Genomic DNA, 21524 nt, shown 5'->3' on the forward strand with positions numbered 1-21524 from the left:
TTGCTTTTAGCTGAGGGGGGATATGCTAATGAGTTATGCTAATGAGCTCCACCACCTATTTTTCTACAAAACGACCCCTGAATCTGTTACTCCACCTCTTGGCTTCACTACAAAGGGTGTGTTAGGCACTGAGTAACGTATGATGCTATCATTATACCACTGGCTCATTTCGACTTGTATAACTGGCAGCAAAGTTTGGTGTTTATACCCCCCTTTTCTTGGCTCTAAGGAGTCTCCAAGTGGCTTCCAATTGCCTTCCCTTCCCTTCCTTTCCTCCCAACAGGCCCCTTGTGAGGGGGCTGGAGCTGAGAGAGGTCTGAGAGAACTGAGACTGACCCAAGGTCAGGCAGCGTGGAGGAGTGAGGCATCGAACCTAGTTCTCCGGATTAGAGTCTGTCACTCTCACACCTCCTACCTGAAATTCTCTAATTGGAAATGGCAAGCTGTAATATAGTGGGTTCAAAGCATCGAGGAGACGAGGTAAAGTGATAACAACTCTCTATTGGAAGCAGCATGGTCGATGGCTGCACTAACAAGACTGAATAACAGGCCATGGGGCCGTAACTATATACAACTCTGGGTTCCCACACTAGCAGGTTATTGGTCCATTTAAGCTGGCCGGGGCCCTATGCTTGGTGCAGGGCAGCAGGTATCAGGACCCACTGCCCATTGTTCCTAATTCCCCAAGCTCCATTCTTCTGGCTCCAATGAGCTAAACAGGAATACCCAGATCCTTGACGGAATTCTACATACATAACACAAGCGTTGCGGAAATGCCACAAAATGCAGCTGTTCTGCCCCTGAGCAACATCTGTTTGAAGCTGCCAGGCTGCCCCTTGCCCAGCGTTGCCTCTAGAGGGCTCCGTCAAAGCGACCCATTGAAGATAAGCAATGGCCTGAATTCAAGGAGAGTGGAGTTCAGTGGCAAACGGGGGGGGGGGGGTGTTCCTGGGTCTCATCAGGGGAAAGAAGGCAAAGGGCAGCTGTGCTTTGAGAAAGTGCCAGGGTGCTTGGCTGCCTTTCTTAGCAAGAGGTGGTGGTTCTCGCAGCGCCAAGCCTGATCTCAGAGGAAATTCTGAGTTCACAAGGTCTCCATCAGCCTCAAGGGCTGCCAGAACTCTGAATGTCCCAGTGGAAAAGGGGGAGGGAAGGGAAATGTTAAAAAACCGCTCCCCTCTCCATTGTTGGCACATGCTGAATGCAAAGGTTTGGTACTCCGTAGAAGCTGCCACAGATGGAGCAGGGAGTCGCTTACTTGTCTTGTCTTTCCCGACGATTTCTGGGCCGTCAATCATGGTGAGCTGCAGCGCCAGAGGAGGGGGAACCGGGTGGGTTCCTGTGGTAGATTTGGGCAGGGGGATTCTGGTGCCTGCGGGGTCCTTCGCTGCTGGGATGTCCTTGCGGGTGAACCACGTCAGACGGCTAACCTGTTGGCACAGAGAGAGCTGGTGAAACAGAGCTGCTTCCCCTTGGCAGACTCCCCAGGTTGGTTCCAAAAGGACATCAGAGCAGCGGCACTTGTCCATGTGTCTGTCGTCTCTGCCATCCTGCCCTGTACCTTTGCATCATTCCTGACTCCTTTCCCACCATCTGGTTGGGACAGAAAAACTCTGGGATCTTCGCTTCTGCTTGCATCTGACAAAGGGGGGGGGGTGGCTCTCCAAAACTCACTTAGAAAATCATTTTTTTTTTTGTATTTTTAGATGTGCATATCTGTGTGAACATGTGTGTGTGTGCGGGTGCACCTGGAAGTCATGCCGACCTCTGGTGACTGACCCCTACCGGGTGCCTGAAGGATATCCAGCTGAATAGAGCCTGCCCCCGCCTCCCGACTTCTGGTATTCCAAGGAGGTCTCCCGTCCAAGGACTTGCCAGACTTCACCCTGCTTAAATTCGGAGAATTGATGTGATCGGGCTTGCCTGGGCTATCCAAGTCAGGGCACACCCTGAGAACCCTTTTGGTCCCTAAGATGCTCCTGGATTCGAACTTAGCTCTTTGACTAAAAACCAACATGGCTACCTTCTGATATTGTCTTATGGTGACGTTACTGTTTTGCCTGTAGAAAGGTCTGAGGGACCCTAAGAGCAGGATACTAAAGTTTGTATATCAAAGAAGAAGAAGACAGAAGACGTTAGATTTATATTCCGCCCTCCACTCAGAGTCTCAAAGCAGTCACAATCTCCTTTATCTTCCCCCCCACACACAACAGACACCCTGTGAGGTGGGTGGGGCTGAGAGAGCTCTTACAACACCTGCCCTTTCAAGGACAACTCCTGAGATAGCTATGGCTGACCCAAGGCCATTCCAGAAGCTGCAAGTGGAGGAGTGGGGAATCAAACCCGGTTCTCCCAGATAAGAGTCTGTGCACTTAACTGCTACACCAAACTGGCTCTCCGATCAAAGACATATATCGAAAAGAGAAGCGACAATCACAGACTGGGGGGGTCCTCACCATTTGCTCTGGAGGGGGCTCTGTCAAGAGGCTGACTGTCACCACCACGACCAGCGTGATGACCGACAGGATGATAGAGAAGTAGAGATAGTGAACGTATTTCACCACGGCTGGCCGGCTGTCTGGCTCATCGCACCGCGGCATCAGGTAGACAAAATCCAGCACCATCCGGATGAGGCCTATCACCATTCCAACTAACAGGCCACTGAATGCACCCTGGGAGAAAAGAACAAAGCCAGGTTGGGACAAGAAGCCAGGAAGCCCTGTCTGTTCAGTTTCCAACCTCCAGGTGGCTACAGCAATAGAATCCTAGAGTTGGAAGGGACCTCCAGGGTCATCTAGTCCAACCCCCTGCACAATGCAGGGAACTCACAAACACCTCCCCCTAAATTCACAGGATCCTCATTGCTGTCAGATGGCCATCTAGCCTCTGTTTCAAAACCTCCAAGGAAGGAGAGTCCACCACCTCCCGAGGAGGAAGCCTGTTCCACTGAGGAACCGCTCTAACGGTCAGGAAGTTCTTCCTAATGTTGAGTCGGAAACTCTTTTGATTTAATAATAATTAGAACCATGAACAAATAACTCAGAATCAATGTTACAATAAAGATCTTCTGTCCACCCTTATATTTCTGTAAAGTCACACAACTTATATTTAAAGTCCACCCAAAGTTACTTGCTCCAATAGGACAGAAAACAGTCCATTCCAAATCTCAATGCAGCAGGAAGCCAGTATCGGTTTATGCAAAGTTGTTCACCGTTCTAATTACAGCTGTATCCTCTTTCTGTGAATCTCCTTTTGTTTGTGACCTCCAGGTGACGGCTGAAGACCTCCTGGGATTACAACTGATCTCCAGGCAATAGAAATTGGCAGGGCTTCTTTTGTAGCAAGAACTCCTTTGCCTATTAGGCCGCACACACCCTCCCGATGTAGCCAATCCTTCTGGAGCTTACAGTAGGCCCTGTAAGAAGGACCCTGTAAGCTCCAGGAGGATTGGCTGCATCAGGGGTGTGTGGCCTAATAGCCAAAGGAGTTCCTGCTATTAAAAAAGCCCTGGAAATCGGTTCCCCTGGAGAAAATGGCCGGGGTGGACTCTCTGGCATTCTACCCTGCTGAGGCTCCTCCCCTCCCCAGCCCCAAATCTCCAGGAATTCTCCAACCTGGAGCTGGCACCCCTACGCCCGTCCCTTTGCCCTCCTCTTGCCACCTTGCAGAACGTTACCTTTTCGTTTGTCCTCCTCCAGAAGCAGCCCAAGATGAAGACGATGGCCACGGGGGGCTGCAGGTAAGAGCTGATGGTCTGGATGTAGATGAAGAGCTGCCCACCCTGGCTGGCCTGCACCAGCGGGATCCAGAGGATGGAGACCACCACCAGCACCAGCACAAACACCCTGCGGCAGGGAGGAAGAGGCACTCAGGCCGGGGCCCTTAGCCTTGCGTCTCCCTTTCTCCCAGGGGGTGATACTCGCCTCTGGCAAAAGTCGCTGGCTCCTCATTGGAATTTTTATTTGTTCGTTAAAGCCCTCAAAGACACCCCTCTCACATGAACAGGCATTCCTGTTGCTGGGGGAGTGCCTCTGGCCATCCAGCTGGCCCCTCCCTCTGCTCTCAGCGCTTTCCAAAAGCCTCACTCTCAAACACCCTTTAGCCCAGCGGTGCCGAACTCATTTGTTATGAGGGCCGGATGGGACGTAAATGAGACCTTGTCGGGCCAGGCTAATATAACCCGATCCGCCTATGCTTTAAGATTCTGTCTAGCGCCAATATTTGGTTTTAAGTTGCAAATTGTTTGTGTTTTATCGTTTTATATCTGAAATTGAGATTGTTGGTTTTATTATGACTGTTAGCCGCCCTGAGTCCATTTGGAATGGGCGGGATAGAAATTGCAGGTAAATAAATAAATAAATAAATGTGTGTACCTATTTAAGTGTTTTAACAATTTATTAATAACATATGGTTACAGTAATTAATTGTCTCTTTTCTATACTAACCCATATGGTATTTCAACCCCCCCTCCCTCCAATATTTGACTTCCCCGAAGTTGTAAATTTAAATTCAATTATAAAGGTACCGCTAACCAATCAAAGTTCAATATTTTTCTTCTCTCATTACTACTAAAAAATTGTCCAATGACTTTTTATATTCCATTCTTTCTCCATATATCTTTTAAATTTCTTCCACTCCTTTTTGAATATATCTAAATCATAGTCTTTTAAAGTTTTAGTTACCGTAATTTGTCCATCTCACTCCACGATAAAACTTTCAATGTGTGTACCTATTTAAGATTAGGTAGCAGAGAGATAAACTTTTTAAAGGGCACAGACAAACACGACTAAAGATATTTTTAAAAAAAAAAAAAAACCCTTAAAACTTGCTTAAAACATTAGCACTCATTGGTCTTAAAGGTGCTTTCTTTGTGTTTCTCCCACGGGATCCAGGGAATGGAACTAAGGAAGCGCTGGCTCTTTCCCTCCCTCCCCAGGGGACCAGGAGGGGGAGGAGCCTCAACCAATGGAGAAAATTGAGGTTTTGCTCTGTAGCTCTGCTGTGTGATTGAGCAAGCCTTGTAAAGCAAGCTGAGATGCAGAAGGAAGGAAGAGAGGGGGAGAAGGAAGCAAACAAGAGCCAGTTGCTCAGGGGCCTAATTTGCCCCCAGGTCACATATCTGACCCCCTCCCCGCTTTAGCCCTTAGGCACCAGTTTCCAAACTGCATCCACAGAATTTGGGATTCCTCAGGGGCTTATCACTGGTTGCACCATGAGACGATCGGGAATGGCAAGTGTGCTTCCCTCACAACCAGCCTGCCTGCCATGGCTGTAACGCACAGCCCCTGAGAGTGTCGGGTCTATTCCAAGGGGCAGACTGTCCACGTAGGGCAACCATGAGGCCCAAAAGGAGCTGCCCACTGTGTTAGGTGAGCTCTTCATGCAACACAGAGCAGGCCCCAGAATCTTCTGCATGGGGCAGGGGCTTCATGGCAGACAGATCAGTGTAGAAAGGGATTATCTGAAGACAAAGCCAGTTTGGAAGAACACTGCCAGAAGCTTCCTGCGACCTTTCCACAAAGCAGATTCACTCCCTGAGTTGCAGAGGCTAACAGGAACACTTTCTCTGTTGGGTCTATCCAGATCCAGGATCACAGATGGTGAAAGCAAGTGGATCCGCTGGAATTCAAAAAGACCCAGGGGTTTCTGAAGGTGTGTGCCGTGGGCTGCGTCTCTCACCTGCCAACGATCATCAGTTCCCATTCTGAAGACAGAGGCCTGAAATGCCGCCAGAGGTCCATGGTGAAAATGGTGCTGGCGCTGTTGAAGATGGAGGTTAAGGAGGACATCAACGCCGCGATCATGACGGCCATCATGAGCCCCCTGAGCCCTGGAAACCAAAAAGAGCGGGAATTGTGGAGCCAGCCTGCCAGAGGTCACAAGCCTTAGCCTGAACCAAGTATGCGTGCTTGCCACTGAGAAAAATAACTCTGCCGTCTGGGTCACCTGCTGAGCAAAAAGCAAATGAGTTTTCCAGCTAAACAACAGGAAGAACTTCCTGACTGTCAGAGCGGTTCCTCAGTGGAACAGGCTTCCTTCTCGGGAGGTGGTGGGCTCTCCTTCCTTGGAGGTTTTTCAACAGAGGCTAGAGGGCCATCTGACAGCGATGAAGATCCTGTGAATTTAGGGGGAGGGGTTTGTGAGTTTCCTGCATTGTGCAGGGGGTTGGACTAGATGACACTGGAGGTCCCTTCCAACTCTATGATTCCTGACCCTTAGAGCGATTCCTCAGTGGGACAGGCTTCCTCCTGGGGAGGTGGTGGGCTCTCCTTCCTTGGAGGTTTTTCAACAGAGGCTAGATGGCCCTCTGACAGCAATGAAGGTCCTGTGAATTTGGGCAGATCATGAGAAGGAGGGCAGGAAGGGCTGCAGCAGGGCCTAGCTCTCATGGCCCCTTCTTACGCAGCCAGGGAAATGTTGATTAACACTTTGGGGCCAGGCAGCAATTTTTCTCCAGGCCAGATTTGCAGGGATCTTGGAGGGTTTTTGTTTTGTTTTGTTTTGCCATCTTCTGGGCATAAAGGAGGGGTCACTGGGGTGTGGGAGGGGGGATATTTGTGAATTAGGCTAGATGACCCTGGAGGTCCCTTCCAACCCTTTGACTCTACAAGCTTACTTACATCCACTCTGAGAGAAACGGGTCACCTCCCATGGAGGCTAAAAACCCAGAAGAGCTCTTCAAATGACTGTTCAGACCCCACTCGCTTGCCAGGTAGATCAAAATCTTAAACCTCCCAAGGCTCACTTTCAAGGGCAGATTATCTCAGCCACAGTTTCCCTTTAAACATGGAAGTGATTTGTGCGATTAGAGGGAAAGCCAAATAATATGCTGAATAAATCTAACACTGATGGTTTTGTAGCTCCTGTATCATAATAGATGGCTCTTCCCTATGAAGCTTATAACGGCCAACTTGCAGTCTAGACTGCTTCCGTCCTCGCTGTGGCCACAGGACAGCGTGTTCCATGCACAACTCCTTTATGACTCCTGTAATCACAGGGACAGCCTCAGCTGCCTGCTAACGGAGTGACAGGTGAGAGCTGAGGGCACAGCGGTTGTGCTAAGCGGTGACTCTGCCCATGGAGTTCTAAACACACGTTTGTAACTGAAAATTAGCATCCTCTCCAAATGCTCCACATTTCAGTGCCTGCCTCTTTCTGACTTGATGGCTGCATAACCTCTCCAACCTTAGAACAGCCCCTATGCATTAGGCCAGTGAGCTCTATATTCCATATGATGGGACTGAGAAAATAATCATAGAATCCTAGAGTTGGAAGGGACCTCCAGGGTCATCTAGTCCAACCCCCTGCACAATGCAGGGAACTCACAAACGCCTCCCCCTAAATTCACAGGATCCTCATTGCTGTCAGAGGGCCATCTAGCCTCTGTTGAAAAACCTCCAAGGAAGGAGAGCCCACCACCTCCCCAGGAGGAAGCCTGTTTCAGTGAGGAACTGCTCTAATGGTCAGGAAAATCTTCCTAATGTTGAGCTGGAAACTCTCTTGATTTAATTTCAACCCATTGGTTCTGGTCCTACCTTCCGGGGTCACAGAAAACAATTCCACACCATCCTCTAGAGGACAGCCCTTCAAGTACTTGAAGATGGTGAACATATCACTCTGATATATCACCTCTCAGCCGCCTCCTCTCCAGGCTAAACACCCCCAGCTCCTTCAACCTTTCCTCACAGGACTTGGTCTCCAGACCCTTCGCCATCTTTGTCGCCCTCCCCTGGACTCGTTCCAGCTTGTCTATATCCTTCTTAACATGTGGTGCCCAAAACTGAACACAAGACTCCAGGTGAGGTCCTACCAGAGCAGAGTAAAGCGATACCATCACTTCATGTGATCTGGACACTAGACTTCTCTCGATACAGCCCAAAATTGCATAATAACTTTCTTAAGACCCGTTAGCACCTTCATAGTTAAGGTACAGTTTGAATCAGGAACTTCTGACCTCACAACTTATACACGTTCCCCTCGAGTTGTAATGTCGTTGTGATGGCACACAGATCACTTCTGTCTTTTGTAGCCCACCTTTTGATCCCACATCAGCTCTCAACCATGTTACAAATGATGATGCAGGGTTTAAAAACAATACTGCAAAATGAACAAACGTCATCTTGGGACTCACACTCTCCTCCCCCCCCAAAAGCCACCATCACAGTCAACTAAAAATAAATATAGTTGTCTTTTAAAGCTCTCCGAAAGAACACAGCTTTGATCTGAACTCTAAAAGCCAGCAGAGATTAAGATGAAGTTGGCTTTCCAAGACGTGGAATGGTACAAGGTTAGACCACTGCTGAAAAATACATAATTGTTTCATTTATGCTGCTTGTAGTGGAATGGCTCAGGGGCTGAGCAGTGATCAGGAAAGCTGTCGGTTCAAATCTGGCCTCTGCCACAAACTCATGAGGTGAAGCACCCAACCTTAACTTCTCCCCCCCCCCACTACACCCCCCACAACTGCAATATGAGGCTAAGAGCTCTGGTGATTTACTACTAGTAATAACAGGAGTGATTTCCTTGGAATACATTCCGTGTTCCGGGTGAATCATTCCTATTATCTTGGAATCCTTACTGACAGATTAAATTTATATCCCGCCCTTCCCTGCACGTAGGCTCAGGGCAGCTCACACCAATTTTAAAACATAAGATAAAACAATAAAATGATTCTGCAATATCATAATAACAAATCCAGATAGCTCAGGTCTATAAGAATGCCCAAGAATGAAAGGGCAGCAGGTAACACCCCCCCATAGCAATTACCAGCCCTGTAAGATAGGACAGCATTTTATATATAAGCACTATTTATATATATATATATATATATATATATGAGATGTTAAGAGCATCTGTTGTTCAAGGCTTTCCACAAGATAAATTAAAATACAGCCGCTACCTATAATAAGAGGTCAAATTGAAACCACCTTGCCCACCACACCTGAAAAGCTGGGGGGCCATGACGCAACGTCCCCAGTCATACCCTTGGGGGGCCAGCCTTCTGTAGCAAATAGAGTAACAGGTTCAAATCCCCATTTCTGCCATGGACGCTCGCTGGGTGACCCAGGGCCAGTCACATACTCTCAGGGTGGTTGTGAGGATAAAATGGAGGTAAGGAGACCCATGGCAGCTACCTCAAGTCCCCACTCAGGAGAAAGGTGGCATATAAAAGCAGTAAATGAATAAATACATACACCTGAATACAAAGGTATGTTTGCGCAGAGAAGGCCGTCCTTAAAGTATCCTGGACAAATCCAAACTGGTGAAGCTGAAAGTGGCTAGAACTAGGATACAGTGGGAAATGCCGCAAAATGGGAATGTGGGTCTCTGAGTAGTTCCCCAGCCCCACTGACCCACAGGCCGCTGTGCCCTTGACAGTTCCCAAGGCCCTTTGGGTCACAGAACTGTCCCTTACCAATTGGCAGAAGTTCGATGACGAGTTTCGGATAAGCGATGTCAGAACATCCAGAAGGGTTGCCGCAGATTCGTCTGCAGGTTTCCGGGTCGGCACAGGCCACCAGATCTGCAACACAACACAATTAAAAACAGGAGAAAAGGAAAGGTTCCTTGTGCAAGCACCAGTCGTTTCCGACTCTGGAGTGATGTTGCTTTCACAACGTTTTCACAGCAGACTTTTAAGGAGTGGTTTGCCCTTGCCTTCCCCAGTCATCTCCGCTTTCCCCCCAGTAAGCTGGGGACTCATTTGACCGACCTCGGAAGGATGGAAGGCTGAGTCAACCTGGAGCCAGCTACCTGAACCAGCTTTTGCTGGGATCGAACTCAGGTCGTGAGCAGAGGACTCCGACTGCAGTACTGCAGCTTTAGCACTCTGCGCCACGGGGCTCTTTTAATTAAAAACAACCATGACTTTAAAAGCAAAACCACGAGGAGAAACGGAGAGCTTTAGAGAACAGAAGGGAAACCATCACAACCCACAAGTGGACAAGAATTCCCGCACAAAATCATACAAAGTAGCCCTCATTTGGGCTGAACCGGCACCCCTGCAAATCTGGGCTTGTCTCCTTTAGAGGCAGAAACAGCGGTTTCTGGGCTGGGAACTACTGAACAGGATCCAGCATGTGTCTCAAGGAACCAATCACAAAGCCTCAAAACTCACGCTTGCCAAACGCCTCCCCCACCCTGAAGCCTCCCCCCCAAAACCACCTCAGCCCTTCTGTGTCGCTTCTAGAATCTGCTGTGGGCGGCCAGTTTCACCTCTGGGCAGCGTCGACCCAAACGACCCACCACAAATCCTCTTGTGGAAATTATCCTCCGTTTTTCATTCATGTGTTTTTAACAGATCCAAGAGGACGTTGTGCCTATGCAAGGGTGACCCTGGACAGAAGGCATTAGACATGGATACCAACCCTCCAGGTGGGGCCTGGGGATCCCCCAGAATTGAAGATCATCTCTAGACCCTGGAGGAAACGGATGCTACGGACGGCGGCTTCTTTGGCATCATGCCCCCCTGAGGTCCCTGTCCACCCAGGCTCCATACCTTTCCCAAATTAGAAGTGGCAGTCCTAGCCCCCCTCCCCCCACACCTGTGGCCACCCCCCACCTGCCTCTTGCTTCTCACCTGGATAGAGGATGCGGCTGATCATGCCCGGGAAAACCATCATGAAAAGAGGCAGGACCTTCAGGTAGGAGGCCAGCAAGGACCCGCCCTTGGCGTGAGAGAGGGACTTGGCTGCCAACGACCTCTGAACAATGACCTGGGGGAGAAGGAGACAGGTTGGGTCCAGGGCCTCAGAAGGCAAACTGAGACATCTGAGAATTGTTGCTCAGTCGCACAGTCGAGTCCAACAAAGTCACGCCAGGCCCTCCTGTCTTCCACCATCGTATTTATGGCTTCAGAAATAACAATGTGAGGAAAATGACAGCAGTGAATTCAGAGCAACATCCAGAAAGCACTCCAAGACTGGTGTCAGGGACACACTACTTGGGGTTTTTTTTTGGGGGGGAGATGTTAAGAGCATCAGAAGAGCCCTGCTGATCAGACCAGGGAAAGTCCATCTAGTCCAGCCTCCTGTCTCACACAGTGGCCAGTCAGTCCCCTTGGAGGGCCAACAACAGGGCAGAGAGGCCGAGGCCTTCCCCTGAGAAGAACATCAGGAGATCCCTGCTGGGTAAGACCAGGGAGGGTCCATCCAGTCCAGCCTCCTGCCTCACACTGTGGCCAACCAGTTCCTCTGGAGGGCCAACAACAGGGCATGGAGGCTGAGGCCTTCCCCTGAGAAGAACCTCAGAAGAGCCCTGCTGGATCTGACCAGTGAGGGTCCATCTAGTCCAGCCTCCTGTCTCACACAGTGGCTAACCAGTTCCTCTGGAGGGCCAACAACAGGGCAGAGAGGCTGAGGCCTTCCCCTGAGAAGAACCTCAGAAGAGCCCTGCTGGATCTGACCAGTGAGGGTCCATCTAGTCCAGCCTCCTGTCTCACACAGTGGCTAACCAGTTCCTCTGGAGGGCCAACAACAGGGCAGAGAGGCTGAGGCCTTCCCCTGAGAAGAACATCAGAAGAGCCCTGCTGGGTCAGACCAGGGAGGGTCCATCTAGTCCAGCCTCCTGCCTCACACAGTGGCCAGCCAGTTCCTCTGGAGGGTCAACAACAGGCCACAGAGGCTGAGGCCTTCCCCTGAGAAGAACCTCAGAAGAGCCCTGCTGGATCTGACCAGTGAGGGTCCATCTAGTCCAGCCTCCTGTCTCACACAGGGGCCAGCCAGTTCCTCTGGAGGGCCAACAACAGGGCAGAGAGGCGGAGGCCTTCCCCTGAGAAGAACATCAGAAGAGCCCTGCTGGGTCAGACCAGGGAGGGTCCATCTAGTCCAGCCTCCTGCCTCACACAGTGGCCACCCAGTTCCTCTGAAGGGCCAACAAAGGGCAGAGAGGCTGAGGCCTTCCCCTGAGAAGAATCTCAGAAGAACCCTGCTGGGTCAGACCAGTGAGGGTCCATCCAGTCCAGCCTCCTGTCTCACACAGAGGCCCGCCAGTTCCTCTGGAGGGCCAACAACAGGGCAGAGAGGTTGAGGCCTTCCCCTGAGAAGAACCTCAGAAGAACCCTGCTGGGTCAGACCAGTGAGGGTCCATCCAGTCCAGCCTCCTGTCTCACACAGAGGCCCGCCAGTTCCTCTGGAGGGCCAACAACAGGGCAGAGAGGCCAAGGCCGTCCCCTGAGAAGAACATCAGAGGAGCCCTGCTGGGTCAGACCAGGGAGGGTCCATCTAGTCCAGCCTCCTGTCTCTCATGGTGGCCAACCAGTTCCTCTGAAGGGGCAACAACAGGGCAGAGAGGCCGAGGCCTTCCCCTGAGAAGAGCATCAGAAGAGCCCTGCTGGGTCAGACCAGGGAGGGTCCATCTAGTCCAGCCTCCTGTCTTTCATGGTGGCCAACCAGTTCCTTCTAAAGCATAGAAGCTGAGCCCTTCCCCTCATGTTCAGACCCCTGTTAAGCTGAGGGTGGTGCAGCTCTTACATTACAAGACCCTTAAGGCCTTGAGCAGTTTGGGACCAGTGTATCTAAGGGACCATCTCCTCTGGAATACTCCTAGAAGAGAATTGCCCTCTACTAATAGCAACTTGCTTGGTGATCCCTGCCCCCTAGGGAGGTCTGGCTGCCCTCAGCCAGAGCCAGGACCTTCTCAGTGCTGGCCCCAACCTGGTGGAACTCTCTGTCAAACTCCATCAGGGCCCCGAGGGACCTTCTGCAATTTCACAGAGCCTGTAAGGCAGAGATATTCCACCAGGCGATTGATTGAGGGCAGCAACAGTTCTATTCCGGCTGGCCTCTTTTCCTTTTTCCACCCCCCTCCCTCCCAGGACCCTTCATAAGCCTCCCTTCCCCTCCCATTTTGATGCCGTGGTAGTCCAGACTGTCTACAAAACACTCACAGGATGTCAGCTGAGACTGTTTTGAGAAATTTTAATGTTTATATACTGGGTTGTTTTTAGCTCATGTATTGTTTTTATTACTTATCGTGGACATCGATCTCGGGTTGCCAAGTCCCCTGCGGAAGTGACGTCATTGTGCTCCTCTAGGCGTTTCTGGGGAAACTATGTTTTCCCCAGACGCTCTAGCCATTTGGGAGGGGAAAACTCTATGATACCTATTGTGCCATAGAGTTTTCACTCCCAAATGGCTAGAGCATCCAGGAAAACTGTAGAGTTTTCCTGAAAACGCCTAGAGTGGTTGCTGGCACGATGATGTCACTTCCAGGTGACGTCATCACGCCGACGACGTCGGGAGAGGTTCCCTCTGCCGGCCCACTGTGGGCCAGTGGGTTGGGGAACCCTCGCCTGGACCAGAGGCCTGGCACTCCTATATTGAGCAGAGCCTGGCTTGCCAGGATTGGGCAATTAAAGAGGAGGAGGAGATCCATCCCAGAGCACAGAACAAAACCAATAATGTGTGAGAGAATGATGTGAATTCTTCTCCCTCAGGATGCAGGGCTACAGGGCAGCAGAGGGCTTCTGCACTGGCTTGCTGGCCCCTCCTTTCTCTCCTCAGGTCGCTCACGGAGAGCACTTTGCTCCCAGGGGCAGCCAGCCGGGTCTCACCTGGTCTGTGCACCAGTACCACAGTGAGGGGATGGTCATTCCCACCAGGACCCCTGGCCATGGGAGGTCAGAGGTCACGGGGTCCCGGAATATGCGAAAGGCGTCTTCTCTGGGCAGTCCGCAGCTGCTGTTTCCCTGGTGGCTGCTGGCAATGGCCTTGAAGTATCTGTTCTGCAGGTCTTCCAGCCCTCCAACTTTGGCAAAGCCTGGGAAATGGGGAAGTGGGGGGGAGACAGAAATCTGCAGTTGACAGATGGGTTACTTTGTTGAACGCTTGAGGATGAGGCTGGTAGCCCATTTCAGTACCCCTTGCCAGCCAGGTGGGGTTTTGCATGTGTGAATTCAAAATGGCTAAACGTCTTGGGCTGTCTGAAAGCATTTGAAAGTTTAAATCCTTCTTGCCAGCAGGATGGGGGTCTAGCAGGGCTGATCTCCAAACAGCTATGCTGGTGGGCATTCCGGCACAAGAGACCCCCAACCCTCTGGCAAGAAGCATTTAAAGCTTTTACATGTTTCCTGACAGCTAGCTCTCATGTGCCTGAATTTGCAGATCAAGCCATGTTGGATCAGGGCAATGGCCCACCCAGTCCAGCACTCTGTGTCACATAAGAACAGAAGAGAAGCCGAGTTGGATCAGGACAATGGCCCATCCAGTCCAACACTCTGTGTCACATAAGAACATAAGAGAAGCCATGTTGGATCAGGACAATGACCCCTCCAGTCCAACACTCAGTGTCACATAAGAACATAAGAGAAGCTATGTTGGATCAGGACAATGGCCCATCCAGTCCAACACTCTGTGTCACATAAGAGCAGAAGAAAAGCCGTGTTGGGTCAGGCCAATGGCCCATCCAGTCCAACACTCTGTGTCACATAAGAACATAAGAGAAGCCCTGTTGGGTCAGGCCAATGGCCCATCCAGTCCAACACGCTGTGTCACATAAGAACATAAGAGAAGCCCTGTTGGGTCAGGCCAATGGCCCCTCCAGTCCAACACTCTGTGTCACACAGTGGCCAAAAAACCCTCAGGTGCCATGTTGATTCTGCTCTGTTTCTGAGCCCTGGCCTTAATTCTTCTGTAGAATATGCCCAACTCTCACCCTTCTTCTGCAGGAGCTCCTGTTTCTTAGCCCCTCTTGATACGATTGGCTGTGTGCTTTTCCTGCAGGGTAGAAATACAATGCAGCCACACACATGAAGCTGTGCATTTCAGGCTAACCAACTCTGCAAGAATTGTGTATGGAATCAGAAGTTCCCTGAGCAAAATTAATTCAGCACACTCCTGATTTTTATCAGTCTCATTGGTGTGTTATCTTTTGTGACTTATACTAGTTAGCATCACTGCCTTTTTAAAAAAAGCTCCAGGACCCGCCCCTTGCAGCTAGTAAGAGGAATTTAAAGGGGGAAGCCTTTTGCATGTTTCCTGCCAGCCGGGTCTTGCTCCCCTGAATGCCAAGAAGCTACAGCATTCAGGCACATGAGACTTTGGGCTGGCCGGAAGCATGGGTTGAGGGGGTCCCTTTAACGTTTAAATGCTCCTTGCCAGAAAGGCATGCAAGACCAGGCTGACACAAAGCACTGGAAGGGTAGTTGCAAAACACAAGAACACCCTTATTTGCTTGCTTTGTTGTATTATAGCCAGAAGAGGAAATGTTTAAAAAAAACTACTCACTGAAGCCCATGAGGGTGAGAGCGCCGGCCAGCATGATGCCCGTCTGCAGGGTGTCCGTGTAGATCACAGCCGCCAGGCCACCTGCCGAGAGAGGAGGAGGTGGAGGGATGAGGACTTGGGGGTGGCCACCTGTTTGGGCAGGCAGCTAAAAGCCTCAAGGCTTCAGAGGCCTGGTGTGCCCTGAAGGAGCAGCTGACAGAACATGCCGGACTGAGGTTCTTTCATAAGAACATAAGAGAAGCCATGTTGGATCAGGCCAATGGGCCATCCAGTCCAACACTCTGTGTCACATAAGAATATAAGAGAAGCCTTGTTGGATCAGGCCAATGGCCCATCCAGTCCAACACTCTGTGTCACATAAGAACATAAGAGAAGCCCTGTTGGATCAGGCCAATGGCCCATCCAGTCCAACACTCTGCATCACATAAGGACATAAGAGATGCCATGTTGGATCAGGCCAATGGCCCATCCAGTCCAACACTCTGCGTCACATAAGGACATAAGAGAAGCCATATTGGATCAGGCCAGTGGCCCATCCAGTCCAACACTCTGTGTCACGTAAGAACATAAGAGAAGCCCTGTTGGATCAGGCCAGTGGCAGGGAATTCCACATGTTAATCACCCTTTGGGTGAAGAAGTACTTCCTTTTATCCGTTTTAACCTGTCTGCTCAGCAATTTCATCGAATGCCCACGAGTTCTTGTATTGTGAGAAAGGGAGAAAAGGACTTCTTTCTCTACTTTCTCCATCCCATGCATCATCTTGTAAACCTCTATCATGTCACCCCGCAGTCGACGTTTCTCTAAGCTAAAGAGCCCCCAAACGTTTTAACCTTTCTTCATAGGGAAAGCACTGCCTCTTTTAAGCAGCCCCTGCGTCAAAAGTTGTAGTTTTGCCAACTCAAACTTCTCTTCATGAATGAACAGGGACCCACACAAAGAAAGAAGATTTGCAGCACATTAGAAGAAGTGGGTTCAGGTCAGGAGCTGTGTTGGTCTAAAGCAGCAGAACCAAGTTTGGGTCCAGTCAGGCACCTGGAGGACCAACAAAGTCTTCTTCCTGGTGTATGCTTTCAAGTGCTTGCACACTTCAGATTAGAAGTGGTGACAGTTCGTGATGGAGGCCACAACAGAATAATCCCGTCTCTGGCAACTTTCATCTTCTTCTTAATCTCTGGAAGCCAACCAAGGTTTTGCATTGCCCGCTTAAACCACCCTCCGCGTTTTCTCATTTCCTCATGAGCTAAAATTTTCCTGTCACTTCCTCCTTGAGAAACATCTCTGTTTATCTAGGTCACCTTCACGGAAGCGAAACCTGTGCAATAATATGCTATGGGTATCTTAAGAAAGGCCACCGCTCCCTGCATGACTTTTCTTCATTGGCAAAATGAGTTCATCTTAGATTTTATCACCACCTGTGACGATGTTCAAGAGGGGTTTAGTGTCTGGGCTAAACAAAGGAGCCCAGGCTGGTTTTACAAAATGGTTTTGGGAGGAGGGGGGGGGCAGGCTTTGGCCCTGTCAGGGGCTTCATCTCAAAGTCCTTGTGTTCCACAGAGCTCCACCCTGGCTCTTGGTCGCCAAAATGGCCTGGGAATTCTGTGTGTGTGCAGCTTAATTCAAAGCTGCACAAGGCCCCAATTTCAATCTGTACTGCAGACAGAGGGGGTTTAAGTCTTCTCCCCAAACTCTTTTCCTGATCTGGAGCGTGAGGAAACTTATGTATAGCCCATCATGACATGCAAGTGTTCTCCGCAGAGAATGGCCCCACAGGTTTCTGATGTGTGCTCAGGCCCTTCAGTTACTTTTGCACAAGGTGACAAGTATGGGATGGATAGTGGCTGTAGGAGTTCAGCAAGCATTGTGAATGGGCAGCCACTCATTCAACAAGCCAAGGTTTTCTATCCCTGGCTCAATTTGGGTCCAAATTAATCCTCAGCGTGTAGGAAAGCAAATAGTAAAAGAAGTTCTTGCTGCCCTTGGGGTAGAGCTCTGCCATCCTCACATGCTGAGCACTGATGATGCCCTCAGGAATGGACATTCTGTCTTCTGAATGTCCATCATTAGTTGTCTGGCGTTCAGGGAGACAGTGACCAGATATGGGTCAAACCCATTCACACAACCACATTCCAGCTGCCTCTCCATCCACAGGAAATGGGATTGCCAAATTCCCCCCCCCCACCTAATGGGTCACTGGTCAGGGATGCTTTAGGTCGATCCTGCATTGAGCAGGGTGCTGGACTAGATGGCCTCTACGGCCCCCTCCAGCTCTGTGATTCTTGAAAACACTCTTACTGTGTTTGTTGACGAGGGTTTTATTTCATGGTTTCATCAGCTATTGGTTTTAGCATCTCTGGGTTTCTTAAATGTAACAAGGAGTTCTTTCTGTGACTGGATGATTTGCATGCTAAGTCTCTGATGTGATCGCTGCCTGCTGATTTAATGCTGTTGATTTTATTATTGCTGTCTTATGGTTTATTATTGTACATTTTAGATCTCTGTGTTGTTAGTTGCCTTGAACATTGTTATAGATAGATAGGCATATGTGTGCGTGTGTGTGTGCGTAAGTGTGTAAAGTGACATGGAGTCACAGCTGACTTAAGAACATAAGAGAAGCCATGTTGGATCAGGCCAATGGCCCCTCCAGTCCAACACTCTGTGTCACATAAGAACATAAGAGAAGCCATATTGGATCAGGCCAGTGGCCCCTCCAGTCCAACACTCTGTGTCACATAAGAGAAGCCATGTTGGATCAGGCCAATGGCCCATCCAGTCCAACCTCTGTGTCACATAAGAACATAAGAGAAGCCATGTTGGATCAGGCCTATGGCCCATCCAGTCCAACACTCTGTGTCACATAAGAACATAAGAGAAGCCATGTTGAATCAGGCCAATGACCCCTCCAGTCCAACACTCTGTGGCACATGAGAACATAAAAGAAGCCATGTTGGATCAGGCCAATGGCCCCTCCAGTCCAACACTCTGTGTCACACAGTGGCCGAAAATTTATATATACACACACACACACAAACACACACACACTGTGGCTAATAGCCACTGATGGACCTCTGCTCCATATTTTTATCTAACCCCCTCTTGAAGCTGGCTATGCTTGTAGCCTCCACCACTTCCTGTGGCAGTGAATTCCACGTGTCAATCACCCTTTGGGTGAAGAAGTACTTCCTTTTATCCGTTTTAACCTGTCTGCTCTGCAATTTCATCGAATGCCCACGAGTCCGTGTATTGTGAGAAAGGGAGAAAAGTACTTCTTTCTCTACTTTCTCCATCCCATGCATATTCTTGTAAACCTCTATCATGTCACCCTGCAGGCGACGTTTCTCCAAGCTAAAGAGCCCCAAGCGTTTTAACCTTTCTTCATAGGGAAAGTGTTCCAACCCTTTAATCATTCTAGTTGCCCTTTTCTGCACTTTTCCCAATGCTATATGGAGACTTACGTAGACAAGAGATGTCCAGAGGTGGTTGGGCCGGGCCATTCCCTGCCTCTGCACAGCAACTCTGGACTTCCCTGGTGGTCTCCCATCCGAGCACTGAACAGGGCTGGCCTTTCTTAGCTCCTGAGATCGGATGAGATCAGTCCAGTCTGGGCCATGCAGGGAGGACAGGGCAGGGCAGGGCAGGCAGAGAGATGGATCAGACTCACCTGCCACTGTATAAACCGCCGTGATCAGCAGCAAGCCACTAACAGCCACGTAGAGGTCCCAGTGCAAGGCCTGCTGGATGAAGAGGGCCCCAGCATATATGTCCACCTGGGGGAAAGAATACGCAGAAGGTTACCAGAATGAAACCTTTGATAGCAGACCCCTTGCTGGCCAGTGGAAGAGGAGCCGGCCTTGCTCACGAAGAGCTGGTCTCTTTCCCACCCATCTGAGGAGCTCTGGGTCTCTGCCCTTTTCCATGCCCTTTTGGTGACAACCCAGCTCTGCCTGGTTTCATTCAGGTGGCTTCCTGCTCTTCTTCCACAATGGAGAAGCTCATTGATTAGAGGAAGCGCTTTAAGAAGAACTGGATGGGCTTCATCCGGCTTGGCCTCTCCCCAGGGGCAGGGGCAGGCTGTCGGTGGGGCTCAGAGACCAGAGAGGGAGTTGTCATGCTGGGCACCTGAGTGCACCCATTCGCTAAGGCTTTGCCTAAACAGCACAGCATGCGGATTCTTGTTGCTGCTGCTTCTTTCAGACATGCCTCTCATTCACAGGCTGCCCAAGGCAGTGCTCAGAACGGTCTTGAGGAGGAGCCAAACTAGAGAGTCCCATGACCAGGGCAGGACGGTACAGCTGGGAAGGATCAGAGGGTGTCTTCAGTAGGAGTTCATCCACCCACCTGCCCTCACAATGCAAACTATACTTTGTATGCCCAGTTGGAAGTCAGAGAGTCAGTACAGAATTCTTTACAAAGCAAACAGCTCCGGGTGACTCCAGGTCAAGAGCTGAAACCAAAAATGTAGCCTTTCAGACCGGCAGCTAAGAACTCCTTGCTGGGGTGACCATCGACTCCATCTAGCTCATATTTTCAGCTTTCCCTCCCCTCCAAAGGGCTTTCTAATGTCTTTTTTTAGTCTTGTGAAATTGTTTCTTGTGATTTTTTTTTTAGCAACCTGGGGCATATTTTTAACCATTAACTAGATCAATAACTTATCCAACGGTACAGGCAAGCCAGTTTGGCTAGAATATTTTACATTTTACATTGTCTTGGGGGAACAACAGAAATGCTTTTATTGAAATATTTAAGTGGGTTAATTAATCCTGCTGCGGTTATTAGAAATGAGCCTTTAAAATAAGAGAAAAAAAGAATACCAGCTGGGCATGGTCCAATGAGACATCCACAGTATTTATGAATCTCAGGGATGCCAGCAGCCTCCAGGCATGGCCTGGGGGTCCCCCAGAATTCCAGCTTCTCTCCAGACTTCAGAGATCAGTTCCCCTGGAGAAAAGGGCTGCTTTGGAGGGGGGACTCTTGGCCTTGTACCCCCACTGAAGCTCCTGTCCCTCCCAAGTTCCATTCCCAAAATCTCCAGGTGTTTCCCACCCTGGATCAGACATGCCTCTCACTCACAGGCAACCCTGCACCCTCCCATTTCCTGTTGGTGGTCAGGAAGGATCTGATAAACCTGTATGATACTCGGACATTTTTGTGCAAATAAGTTATGAAGAAGAAGATGATATTGGATTTATATCCCGCCCTCCACTCCAAAGAGTTTCAGAGCAGCTCACAATCTCCTTTACCTTCCTACCCCCACAACAGACACCCTGTGAGGTAGATGAAGATATTGGATTTATATCCCGCCCTCCACTCCAAAGAGTTTCAGAGCAGCTCACAATCTCCTTTCCCTTCCTCCCCCACAACAGACACCCTGTGAGGTAGATGAAGACATTGGATTTATATCCCGCCCTCCACTCCAAAGAGTCTCAGAGCAGCTCACAATCTCCTTTACCTTCCTCCCCCACAACAGACACCCTGTGAGGTAGATGAAGATATTGGATTTATATCCCGCCCTCCACTCTGAAGAGTCTCAGAGCAGCTCACAATCTCCTTTCCCTTCCTCCACCACAACAGACACCCTGTGAGGTAGATGAAGATATTGGATTTATATCCCGCCCTCCACTCCGAAGAGTCTCAGAGCGGCTCACAATCTCCTTTACCTTCCTCCCCCACAACAGACACCCTGTGAGGTGGGTGGTGCTGAGAGGGCTCCCACAGCAGCTGCCCTTTCAAGGACAACCTCTGCCAGAGCTCTGGCTGACCCAAGGCCATTCCAGCAGCTGCAACTGGAGGAGTGGGGAATCAAACCTGGTTCTCCCAGATAAGAGAGCTCTGGCTGACCCAAGGCCATTCCAGCAGGTGCAAGTGGAGGAGTGGGGAATCAAACCCGGTTCTCCCAGATAAGAGTTCGCACACTTAACCCCTACACCAAACTGGCTCTCTAGTAGAGCTCTGGCTGACCCGAGGCCATTCCAGCAGGTGCAAGTGGAGGAGTGGGGAATCAAACCCGGTCCTCCCAGATAAGAGAGCTATAGCTGACCCAAGGCCATTCCAACAGGTTCAAGTGGAGGAGTGGGGAATCAAACCCGGTTCTTCCAGATAAGAGTCCGCACACTTAACCACTACACCAAACTGGCTCTCCATTATGCCAGCTTTCCAAGCACATTTGACCTTTTGCTTTGCTATTGGTAACAGGAGCGTTCCATACATTATGATTATTTTGAGATTATTTTTATCTATTTATGCAATGAAATTTATTAGTTTCAGGTTTTTGGAGGGGTTGCAAGCACATCCTTATCTTTATTTCT

General features: G+C 49.9%; 1 protein-coding gene across 1 annotated transcript in view; it reads right to left on the reverse strand.

The window, feature by feature from the left end:
- SLC5A11 (solute carrier family 5 member 11) overlaps positions 1–21524 on the reverse strand; it is a 42537-nt gene that overhangs the window by 3579 nt on the left and 17434 nt on the right. The window contains exons 6-14 of the mRNA XM_060260855.1: positions 18881–18986; positions 15222–15302; positions 13550–13755; positions 10577–10712; positions 9413–9520; positions 5677–5827; positions 3674–3842; positions 2454–2669; positions 1256–1427 (exon numbers count right to left, since the gene is read on the reverse strand). Coding sequence (XP_060116838.1) covers positions 1256–1427; positions 2454–2669; positions 3674–3842; positions 5677–5827; positions 9413–9520; positions 10577–10712; positions 13550–13755; positions 15222–15302; positions 18881–18986 — 1345 coding nt within the window. The remainder of the gene's footprint in view (positions 1–1255; positions 1428–2453; positions 2670–3673; positions 3843–5676; positions 5828–9412; positions 9521–10576; positions 10713–13549; positions 13756–15221; positions 15303–18880; positions 18987–21524) is intronic.

The sequence above is a fragment of the Heteronotia binoei genome, chromosome 20 (genome assembly GCF_032191835.1).
Source record: "Heteronotia binoei isolate CCM8104 ecotype False Entrance Well chromosome 20, APGP_CSIRO_Hbin_v1, whole genome shotgun sequence".
Taxonomy (NCBI): domain Eukaryota; kingdom Metazoa; phylum Chordata; class Lepidosauria; order Squamata; family Gekkonidae; genus Heteronotia; species Heteronotia binoei.